The sequence below is a fragment of the Chelmon rostratus genome, chromosome 9 (assembly GCF_017976325.1).
Source record: "Chelmon rostratus isolate fCheRos1 chromosome 9, fCheRos1.pri, whole genome shotgun sequence".
Taxonomy (NCBI): Eukaryota; Metazoa; Chordata; class Actinopteri; order Chaetodontiformes; family Chaetodontidae; genus Chelmon; species Chelmon rostratus.
In genome coordinates this window covers 19,299,010-19,311,037 of record NC_055666.1, presented here as the reverse complement: position 1 = coordinate 19,311,037, position 12,028 = coordinate 19,299,010, and the positions used below count along the sequence as shown (strand labels likewise).

The window sequence follows — 12,028 nt, the reverse complement described above, 5'->3', positions numbered from 1 at the left end:
TGACGAGAAGCTAAGAATCTCACTTTTTCTCCATTTTGAGACCCTATTCTCTGCAAGCTACAGCTCCTCGCCAGTGTCAGGGGTTAACACCTCATGCATGGCATCCTTACTTCATCTTGTGATTCGCACTCGCTAATTTAGACCCCCAGCCAATCTGAATTTCTGTGCGTATGTGTGTGTGCGTGTGTGTGTGTGTGTTGGGGAAAGGGGGGGATTTATAGGAAGTGATCCACTGCACACACACACAGACTCAGAAGTGCAAGAACTGAAGGTGGTGCTAACACTACGGCTAAGATAGACTGCACTGAGGCTAGCCAAAGATTGAGATGTGTCGCTATCTCGCCATCTGTAACAGTCACGCCTGGCGTCGTCAGAAACAGATCGCCTTGATACCAGCCACATCAAATCTCCAGTTTGCCAAGCAAATAGAATAAAACAATCTATCGATCTTGCCCCACCTCCCCTTGTATCAACACAATCCATCTGTGTTTATCAGGCTATCTGGCTTCCTATCTTTTGTTGTCTGCAGGCAGGCATTCTTTCCCTTTCTTCTCTTTTATTTTCTTCCTTCCTCCTCCCACATTTGTTTGGTGATCCATCAGCCTATTTACCTTATCATGCTGCCAAACCATCCATTTACGCTCCCATCTGTCTGTCAAACTATATCTTAGCTTCCATTTGTCTAACTATCTCTCTGTTTACTCGTTCACCTGTCAATCATGCGGCTTGTCTTGGCCGCCGCAGGTACCGGCGCTCGTCTGGCTGATACTGTCTCTGACCCCTTTGGCTCGGAAGAACGTTGGATAAAGTAATTAGATTCCTATCACCTCATCTAAAGTTCTTACATTATATTGGCTACAGCACCGTGTCATTATAGTAATACAGTTTTGTCATTTTGAGGGTTGACATCAACCTACATATGCTGACAAGGGTTATGAATTCTTTATGGTTGAAGGATGACCTATTTTTACATATGAAGTGTTGTTTGCTAAATTCATTTTAGCTAAGATGTACAATATTCAAGTTCAGACTGTATTTTCCACACGGTTTTTGCTGGATGTCATCTGTGATCTAGATAGCTCCCTCCACACAATCCAAACGGAAGCAGGTCACTGCTTTGGCTCGGTCCAGTTCAGATCCAGCCTCAGTGGAGCAAGCCAGGCACTGATGTCCATGTAGTCAGGGGGTCTGGCCTCCCACAGAGGCCCAATCAGTCTTAGAGGGTCAGTGACTGGCCCCCCTAGGCAGCAGAGTGCCTTGGCCTGATGGATTACTCTCTCTCCTGGCTCAGGCCTATGGAGCACAGGCCTCTGCTACAGGCCCCATCTGTGCTCTCCATGGCTCTTGCTTGCCTTGTGGTCATCGTCTCAGGCTGCTGGTGAAGCCCCAAATCAAAAGCTTCAGTCTGGTGTACATATTCTGACAGTGCCCTCGACACTCAAAGTCTACTTGAGCAAATAAAGGAGTTAATTAGCGCCATGATTAAAAAATTATCTGCAACCGCTCTGATAACCAATTAATAGTTGAAATCATTGCCCAAGCATGATCCAGGTTGTCAAATGTGAGAATTTGATGCCTTTCTTGGTCTGAAAATATTGTAAATGGAATATTTTGGGGGTTTTTTTAACTGTTGGTCAGACAAAACAAGACAGTTTAAAGATGTTGCCTTGGACTTTTAATCTATTGATCAGGAAAACAGTCAACAGATTCATTGATTGTAAAAATAATTGTTTGTTGCAACCCTCGGGCAAATGTTTGAATGTAGAGGAAATGCTCCTGCTCCCTGTGCTGCACATAATGTACGGCACATCCTCTTATCCCACTTCTGAGCTACAGTGTATACTTCAGCCTTGTGCCAAAGTAAGGAGGTAATATCAAAGTAAAGTAAACTCAAACTGCAAGCAAACAGGTGGGCAACGCTTCGCGGTTTTAGGAATTTACTCTGAGATATTTGTTTTCTTTCATGGTTATACTTAGGTTGAAGCCTGCCTCCTGAAACTTGACTGCTGTGAGGACAATCATGAATGGGAGTTTTGCCTCAGGCACTGATCGATCGCAAAAGTGTTTTCATATAACTGTTCATTTGGGCTGTGTGTGCGCCTCCGCTGCATCCGAGAATGCCAAGACACATTGTTCCGTGACTGAGGAATCGAGTCCAGCAGAGATATTTTAAGGAGATTTCTGAACCTGAGGGGCCCAATGAGGAATCTGTGCAACCAGAAGTCTGCCAGGCTCGCTGTTTTCAATCAAAAATTTAACAAACTATTCGAGCTTCAAAGAGAGCGATGGATTTTTTTTTAGATTGCCACACACGTAGAGTCACGCAGAGCTGCGTATGGTACACACAGGTTCTACATGCAAACACACTCAAGACCTCTTTTTCTTCTCTCCTGCTGTTTTGTCCCTGGTAGAGAGCTGTCAAAGCTTACCTACTCAAAGATAAACGTAGTACTTTACTTCCTCTCTGAAATAGCCATTTGTATATGAACATGTGCAGTGATTTCCGTCTCTCCTGCAACATATTTTGTGCCAAGCAGTCAGGAGGCATTACTCTCAGACCAAGCGCCTTTCAGAGGGGCTGTTAAGGCGCAGTGAATGTGTGCACGTTATATACTGTGTGTATGTGGAAGCACGACAGAGGAAGAGGCTGCAATTATGCACAGTTATGTCTGACAATTCAGTAAGAGCACCACGAGGAGAGATGGTGCTAGGTGCAATAAGGGGAAAAAAGTGCCGAGCGTGGCCCTAGCACGAAAATCAGCCCTGATGCCATTTTATGAGTGACTCCCATTTTGAGACTCCCAAAAGTCAAAGTGAGTCTGGATCGTAAATGGAATCTGTGGATAGAGGCATGAGAGGCTGTTGGGGGAAAGAATGGCTGTATTCACTATCTGGGTCAGTCACCGGTATTGCAGAGCGTGCACATCACCGTACCCGCAGAGATAGAGTGGTGATAGAAGCATGGAAAGATTAACCACATCCCCGCGCTGTCAAAACCGATTGCATGTGTTATGACCACCCTGCCCTCTGCGAACCTCTCCTCGTTACCGTTTATCTCAACAGACCGTCACTTAAACTCACTTTGCCTCCAAATTCTGTATACAAACTGTCAAGCAGGAACGTGAACTTGTATACATGCACGGCTAATCTGAATACTATGAGATTCAGTGTCCAAGTCCATTTAGTGTTCAAGCTCAAATTTGTTGTTAGTGTTTAGATTGCTTTCTGTGCTTCCTTGGTGTTTAGAAATCACAAGTGGCCGGCTCGTTGTAGTAAACATTGGAGGTAATGTCTGTAATAAGAGGGATTAAAATGGGAAAAGCAGGAGAGGGCAAGAGAAGGAAATTGAAAAAGCCAGACAGAAAGAAAAGCAGCGTGCACACAGATGTGAGAAATACAGAGAGTGGGAGAATTTCAGTATCTTGCCTCAGCATGTTTATCCCGGCCTGTCGTAGGCATTTCCCCCTCTCATGCCATTCTGATCGCCTCTGTCTGCTATGGCATGCTGAGAAAACACACCAAAACACACATCAAGCACCGGATTGCAGCCCCCTCGCTCTCAGATGCCCTGACATTTGTACACTCCCCTCATTTAGGTGGGAAAAAAATGGCTACAGGTCTAAACTTGAGAGTGAAGTCAGATTGCAATGCAGCCATGCGGCATGTTGGGTTTTGACTACGGGGATCACACGCAGGTTAGCGAGTATATCTGAAGTCATTTACAGTCAACTTTGATTGAGGGTAACACGTTTATCACCCAGGGAATTTGTGAAAGTCATCCTAGGACGAATGGGAAATCAATTAATGACAATGTCGGTGAGGCAGAAGCAGAGAAACTGGATCCATCAATACAGCAAATTAGATCAAATATATGATTAAAAGAAGAGAAAATGGTATTCAATGATGGAGTCGACTAATCTGGCCAAACCTTAACACATCAGCAGAAACTCTGAAAGTTTAGTGAGTAAAAAGTGAAGTGTGAGTATGCACAATGTTAACCCTTTAACGTCGATTGTTGTGAATTCGCATCATACCGCTTTAATTCACACTGCAGCCGAATCGCGCATGCATTCCTCTAACGCCGGTTTGTGCATATTCAACACAAACCTAGGAACCTTTTGCAAGCACTGGTTTCTCATCAGACCGGTCAAAGTGAAAGAACCCCTGTTCTAATTGTTGTGACAATGTAATGGTTGTAAGCCAATTTTGTGGCTGCTTTGATGAAATAAATGAATTCTGAATACACAAAAAAAATGTTTTTACTGCATTTAAGCATTTAAAAAGTGGACATATACTGTTTGTTTGAACCCTATTGTAGTTGGTGAACCTACCTAAATTTATATCTATTGTATGTGCTACAGAAAAAATTAAACATCCTCTTAATTTATCAATAAATTTGAAAGCAAACACAGAAAGAATTCATTTTTTAATGGAATTCTAAATAAATTCAGGCGTCAATGCCTTTTTTCCCCTGTGAGTGGAACTGCAAGGCATCAATGAGGGACACTAAAATGTTTTTTTTATTATTTAAAACAGAAGAAAATTAGATTAAAATATCAATTACAAAATTGCTACCATAAAATTGGATTTTAAAAATATACCATGTTCAAAATAAAAAACATTTTAGTGTCCCTCATTGATGCCTTGCAGTTCCACTCACAGGGGAAAAAAAAAAGGTGTTAACAATGTGCATACTCACACTTCACTTCTTACTCACTAAGCTTTCAGAGTTTCTGCTGATGTGTTAAAGTTTGGCCAGATTAGTCAACTCCATTATTGGATACCATTTTCTCTTCTGCAACCATAACATAGGTCAACAATTGCTTGGTTCTTTTTTGTTTTTAATTACTTAGAGAAATATAGCACAAAATAATCATTTCTCTCTTCAGCTTTTGTCACCAGAAGCAAGATGACCTTTGTTAACTGTGAATGAGGGAAACAGTGTCGTCTTGAGGCTGGGAAAAGAGCAACTTTTGGATGCAGGGGGCAATAAAATCAGGGTGAAAGTTGCCTAAAATCAAACTGCTGTTTTTTTTTAACACATATTGTTCTGTTTTAAAAAAAGAAACAAAACGAGGAGCCGAGCATATATAAAGCTGTAGCTGAAGGAAAGCATGTAGTCCTTTCATCCTCTGCCATGCTTTAGCTTGTATACGTTTCAGCTACTTGTTATAAATCAATGAGTGACTTGAAGCATCAGATAAAAAAGGGTCAATGACACTCTTTCTTCTCTGACCCACCATCGTCCCTCCCCCGTTCTTCTTCCCAGCTCTCCACAACTGAACTCATCTTTTCCTCAGCGCCACTATTTTTCCCCTCCCTTGCTCCTTGTTTGGGGTGATTACTCTTGCCAGTGAACGAGAGGCTGTGTTTGCCACGACTGTAGTTTTTGCAATACCCGGGCCATAACTTTCAGTAGGAAGAAATAGCTTCTCTCCCTCTGCATCCCATTTATACACCGTATCTTGTTTCTGTGTAGGGAGTTCCATTACTCTGTAGCTTGGAGGCTGGCAGAGGAGAAGGGGGGAAGGGAGGCGGAGGAGATGAAAAGAGGTGATAGAAGGTTGCGGCTGTTGCTGTTGCTGCAGACGCTCTCCCCTTCGACACAGAAGCAAACGCGACGTGTTGATGTGCAGCGAGCAGAGATCTAATCACCTTTATTATGCTTTATCTCATCAAAAGATGAAGTGCAGAGCGACTCGGAGAGAGAATTAGACAAAGGCAGCGACGTGTCAGAGAAATCATGTCTTTGCTCACTTGTTTAGCACAAAAGACAGTGGGTGCATGATTCTACTATAGATGCAGCCCCGGTCCTGCCTGCTCACGCATCCTGTTTGCCTTCTGCAGCCATTCACACTCGTGATTGGCGATTACGTGAACCTGACCTTGTTATCGTGGCCTTGATGAATGTGCGTACCATGTTTAGACGTTGGCCCCGACTCTGATTCCACCCAGGCAATATTTAACTAGCACAGCATAATCCCTCCGAAAGATTTCCTGTTTATACTGGCCACTGAGAAGCAATTCCTCAAAGTGTCCCATGCTGAAAGCGTTTGATAGATGACTGGCAGCTTTTCCTTTTTTTTTGCGAATCATAGAGCCTTATCATGATGTAATTCCAGGTAATTAGCCAAAGATGACAGTAACACAAAAGTCATTATGATATTTAATCTCTTCTGGGGAATCCATTGGGGCAGCTGCGTGTCTCTCGTCTATCATAAGATGAAATGACATCTCATTGGAGGCCCTCCAAACAGTCAGGAGAAGGTTGGAGTTGACTGAGCCGGCTTCAGGCCTCTGCTTTAGCTGTTTAGTAATCTTGGCTTCCTCTCCTCCTCCCATTACCCTTGTCTTATTCAGAGCCTCTCCCTTGTGGCAAGGATCATCATGATATACACGCAAGGATACACTTGTGTGTGTTAGAAACAGAGGGGGGGTGGGTCGGGGTGCAGTTTCCTCAAAGCAAAGCACACTGCTGTTTCTCTGTGCCCCACTTCAACACTTAAGCAACAATGTATTTCCCTCTGTGTGTGTGTGTGTGTGTGAGACAGAAAGAGATAGTGTGTGCATTTGTGCATGTGTCAGTGACTCCCCCCTCCATCTGCCCACCCTCATTGAAATCCTCGGTGCATTTAGTAACATTTTGAGAAACGTTGCCAGCCAGCATTTAATTAAGTTCTGGTATGCCAGCGTCTCCCTGCTGTAACGTGGAATACCTGCTCTTCTTTTGCCAATTTCTTCTCCTGTTCTTGTGCTCCTCTGTGTCGCGCCTACTGTAACACGGAAAGATGCCGCCTCTGGGAGAAGCAGGTAAAGAAGCCATCACAACCAATGCGAGTAGAAAGAGTCGCAATCAGTGCCCCGTACGAACGTAGAACGTAGAGTTTGTCTTTTGTGTGGATCTCTCCCGCTATCCCCCCAGTCTCACTGTGTTTCCCTCTCTGTATATGTGTGTGTGCGCGCTTGAAGAAATCAATTCAGTAGAGGCTAGTAGTAATGTTTGTCTCCCAGTAGAAATGGCTGCTGTTTGTTCAATTGTTGTGATAGATTGATGTGGGGTGGGAAAGGATGGGCTTTTATGTACCTGAAGATAGGAACAGAAAAGTCTTTATGAGAAGCCAATAGCTCTCCGCTCAAGGATCCTCTGATAGGAGATGCATTTTGCTGGAAGTTTCTCTCCCTTTCTGCAAAGTCTTTCACAGAAGCTTTCCCATGTATTCAGGCAGTAATGCAAGACAGTAACACCAAAAAGGCGACTTTTTTTTTTTTTTTTTTAATGTCATTCCATAACTAGCAGCCCACCATATCGCATTATACCTGTACAGTTCCAACAAGCGGTCCGATAATGGTCTGCGTTGTTTTCAGCTGCCTCTTCAAATAACAAAGCCAACGAGTGTGTGCTCCTGTTAAGTGCACGGTGCTAATGTAAGTATCAATGCACCTGTACTGTGAATCAGTGCCAAGGTTAAGTATATGTGTGATGTAATGGTGAAGAGAGCTGACGACAGGTTGTAAGCTGGAGCCTTGTTTGCTAGTCACAAAACATCAACAATCACGGTTTACTGGAATCAGATCGCTTGATACAAACCACAGTTATATTTCAATAAACATGAAGAAGTGTTTTTAAAGGTTGGTTTGATGCCGGGTATTCTGTATATAATGTGTATTATATGGCTCAAATGCATATGTTGTTGGTCTTGACTGGAAAAACAGTATTAGTGCAGCCCTCATTCAACCCCCCAGCCCCCACGTTTTAATAGATCTGTTTGTGGATCGTTCCAGTTCGTCTTTCATGATGTGTCTCCCAATTCATGTATTTCTTCCGATATTCTTCTCTTTGATCCTTTCTGCAGTCTTTTTTCCTCATCCTATTTACAGTAATAGATGTAGCCCAAGATGACCCCACATTAAAGACGAAGGCTCTGTATTCTCCCAGCTTTGTTTTTTTTTTTTTTTTTTTTCGCTTCTCTGATAGATTGAGGGGTAAAGGGGACCGCATGCCCAGAAATGAGGTCACGGCAATTGGGCTTGCAAACGACTGGCAAGGACAGATTATGTATGGTCTACTTTTTTTTATTATTATTGTTATTATTATTTCTGTCCTTCTTTTTGTGTTCTACTGATGTTTGTATTAAAAGGAGGGAGGTTGTGTCGTGACCTGTGGATGGAAAAATGAGCGCATGGATCGGTACGTCAGCTTTAACGATCATCTACTGTATATGGACGTAGTTTTAACTGACAGAAGCAGAGAATACAAGACCTTTCATTCTTCCCATTCCTTCCCTCCCTCTTTCTCCTCTTCTCTCCTCCTGTGCACCATCTGCATGATGTTTTGTATCCAATCTGAAGGAGGGCTCTCTGTTCTCCACTGTGATGGAGTGTGTGTGTACACGTTTGTGTATGTGTTTCTAGCCATCACAGTCACTCTCAGCTCATTACCTGACATGATGGATGGAGAGAGTGCCATTAAACAACGCCCAGCCCGGGACGCCTGGCACCCTACAGCTGGCACTGAGTAATGGGCATAGTGGTGGCGGCACGCTTGGAAACACCGGGGAGTCCTGTGTGGGTGTGCCTGCAGTCATCTCCATGGCTATGCTTCCTGGTTCTGTCCAGCCCCACCTGCCACCTGGCTGCCCGGCGGATGCCATGGGCATTTCTGGGCAGACATGGTTGGATAGCATGGGAGGCAGTGTTTGTATGACTCTGTCATAGAACTGGCAACTGAGAAAACCCAAAGTAATATTGGCTCTGCTTCCTGACCACAAACCCTGCAGTGAAACATGCAGTGCCACCACTCGCCGGGTGGATAGCAGCCACTTTTATTTCGTTACTTCTGGTTTAATTTTATCTGCCTTTATATTGGAATCTTTCACGAAAAAGGTTGGTGTCCTAACATGCTGTACCCTTTTATCTCACCAAGAATCTTGGATGACTGTATAACGCAAGTGTTTGTTGCCTTTCTGCTTTCCATATGTACTGTACAAGCAGTCTTATTATTCTTCTGCCGCTGCTTGTTTTTCCCGTAATGCATGTGTGCATCTCCTGTGCATATGTTGCATCTGATGTGTGAATGGTTGAGGGGGTCTTGAGCCTGGTTCAGGAGCTGAATGGAGTTACTATGACACCAGACACAAGCACCTCAGCTCCAGCAGCTTCTTCTGTTTCTCGTCCCCCCCCTGCTGCTCAGCTCTCAATCAGCCTGGATTTGCTTCATGTTGTTTCTTCTCCCCTCTCCGTCTCTTTTCTCTGCCTCGCTTAGTTCCTCTATGCAGCCTTTCATTTAGTTGAGCTCTTGCGTGCCAGTACGGATCAATGTAACAACGCTTTCTTGTTCTTTTCCAGTCTCACTCTCAGTTTCTGATTCTTTGCCGTTTCTTTTTCATCCGAACAGACAACCGCCGCGCAGTCCTGGAAAGGTCTCGTTCGCGCCACAACGCAAATCACCAAGCTCGATGATCACCCGCGCCTACCACAAGACGCTAGATAAGTGCCAAAGAGGCCTGCGAGGTGGAGACCTGGAAGACATCTGAAGGAGGGACAGACCAGCCCTCACTGTGGCGCTAACACACACACAAAAATACTCACACACACCCACACACACAGCACCACGTATGGAACGAAAACGCCTAGAGAAGCCACACAGAGCTGAAGAAGCTACAGTACATCACACACAGACATTTAATTCTCATGCTGTTTGTCGGACGCGTTACATATTTATTCAATACTCTTTCTCATCACTCTAAATGTTCACGTCCTCTCTAGATTCTCTATAGAAAAAAACACAAACACATTTTCAAGGCTTCTGCTGTTTGAAATGAAAGGTTTTCCTGATTTGATTCTTGCAAGTCTAAGCCTTCTACTAATCAAAATACTACAGTCCACATGCAGTTTTGATTTTGACATGAAACAGCATGCAGTTTGTTGAAAATAGACAGTCTGCCAAGAAGGACTGTACCATAGTGTATGCTTATCATCCTGACAAACATACCGCACACAGTACATTCAACAAAGGGGCAGCGGCCAGCTGTCCTTTAAATGGAAGATTCAACATCAACGTTGGCAAGACTACAACCTGCTGATGTTTGCCTGAGCAAGTCACCAAACTCTTAACGGGCGAGGGAGTGGTGCTTTTTTTCTGTCAATCCCTCCTTCAACCAACATCAAGAGTCCACATGAATCATTTTAATTTCATTCCATATCCCACAAAGCCACAAGCCCTGTCTGCGCCGATATTTCTCAGCATGTGACTCATGGATCCTGAAACTGTAATCTCCATTTTGACAAGATGCATTTTTATTTTTAGTTGTGTAATATCTAACCGATGCCTTTGGGGTGCTGAGCTCTGTCCCAGGTCGCCTCTGCTGTTAACGTGAGAGACTGACACATTTCTAAATGCTTATAACTGCCCAGAGGAACCAACATGACCCGTTGACCTTCCCATCCCTCACACAGGTCGGCAGTGGGGGAAGGTATTAGTGTTTTTAATATAATCTAATTCAATCTGTTTCTCCTTTTTTTAAAAAATATGAAGGCTCTGAAAAGAGGTTCAGAAATTATATCTGTCTGGAGATCAATGGTGAAAATTTCACTCCACTTAGAATTCTCACAGATTTTCAATGGATTTTTTCACCTGTTTTCAAAAAATGGAAAAAAAAAGGTCTGTCAGAAAACCAAGACACACAGTTTCATGTGAGCACGTTTTGTTCAACAAGATAACATTTTACCATTTTGAACAGACCTGTGTGGTAAATACAACTATAATTCTGAAAAGAAATGGGACGGCGTGTAGAACATGAATAAAAACAGAATGCAGCCATTTACCAACAAATTCTGCGACAACAGTTTTACTAATTGTTCCAAAAAAGAATCCTTTATCCAATCATGTGTTCACGAAGCGTTGAACTCTGCTCCATCCTCACTTGTGAACGACTGAGCCTTTCCAGGAGGCCCCTTTCATACCAATCATGATACTATCACCTGTCACCAATCGACCTGTTTACCTGTGGAATGATCCAAACAGGTGTTTTTGGAGCGTTCCACATCTTTCCCAGTCTGTTGATGCTCCTGTCACAACTTGTTCAAAAAAAGGTTCTGCATCAAATTCAGAAAAAGCAGATATTACAAAAATTAAGTTGATGAGGAAAAACATTAAATATATTGTCTTTGTGCTGTCTTCAACTGACTGTATGTCTAAAAGAATCAGCAAATTATAACATTATTTTTTCATTGTTTGTTTTACACAGCGTCCCAACTTTTTTAGAATCGAGGTTGTGCAAACAAGACTAAGCAGCTTAAAAATTCACAGCTGAGATTTCAATGGATAAATTTATATTGTGGCACAAAATGTGCAGGCTTACATGAATCACAGGACGTATTTCATTCATTCGTTTAAGAAAACCCTTTGGGAAAAAGCAATCTACTGAGAGAATCCACGGCTCAAACACTCAAAATTCTATTAAAAAGCTGTTTCCTGCTGGGATCTGTGCAGTCGTAGCTAAATACTTCACATCTGTTTTCAGTAACATCTCCCACCTGATGGAGCTTTCAGCGTTGAAACAAACACCTAATTGCTTGTTGTTGTGTACAAAATAGTTGAAACTTTGCCGCCAGCTTTGTTCCTCTGTCAGGACCCACTGTCACACAGTATCTTTACGTGAACTATTTATTCATGTATTCATGCCTGGGGCGGCCCTGTCCCCTCACTGCCCTAAACTGTAAGCAGATGCGACTAAAAAATAACCATTGAAACCGCATGGAGAGTGGGCACGACCAGAATAATCGACTAAGGGGCACAGAAGACAAGATGATGCTTGTCTTAGCAAGTGAGTCTCCAAACACCCTCCAATTCCCCAGCACTAATGGCATAAGTGACCCTTTTACCAAAACACAGGTTACTTTAGTAATACCACAACTCTGCTTTAGGCTTTGTGTGTCTGTGTGTTTGTGTTTGGGCAAGTGTGTGTGTGCGCGCACCATGCCAGCTCAGTAATCGGAACAGAAACCCAGGCGAAATAGGATTCAGTGT

The 12,028-nt window shown here is 43.3% G+C and overlaps 1 protein-coding gene across 5 annotated transcripts in view; it reads left to right on the top strand.

Annotated features, from left to right (window-relative positions):
• The window catches only part of diaph2 (diaphanous-related formin 2), a 369,056-nt gene extending 358,379 nt beyond the window's left edge, over window positions 1–10,677 (top strand). For all 5 annotated transcript variants that reach the window (XM_041943749.1, XM_041943748.1, XM_041943750.1 and 2 more), the window contains one exon: window positions 9,395–10,677. In XM_041943749.1, the coding sequence (XP_041799683.1) occupies window positions 9,395–9,459 (65 nt within the window). In that variant the 3' untranslated portion in view covers window positions 9,460–10,677. The remainder of the gene's footprint in view (window positions 1–9,394) is intronic.
• Window positions 10,678–12,028: the final 1,351 nt, after the last annotated feature.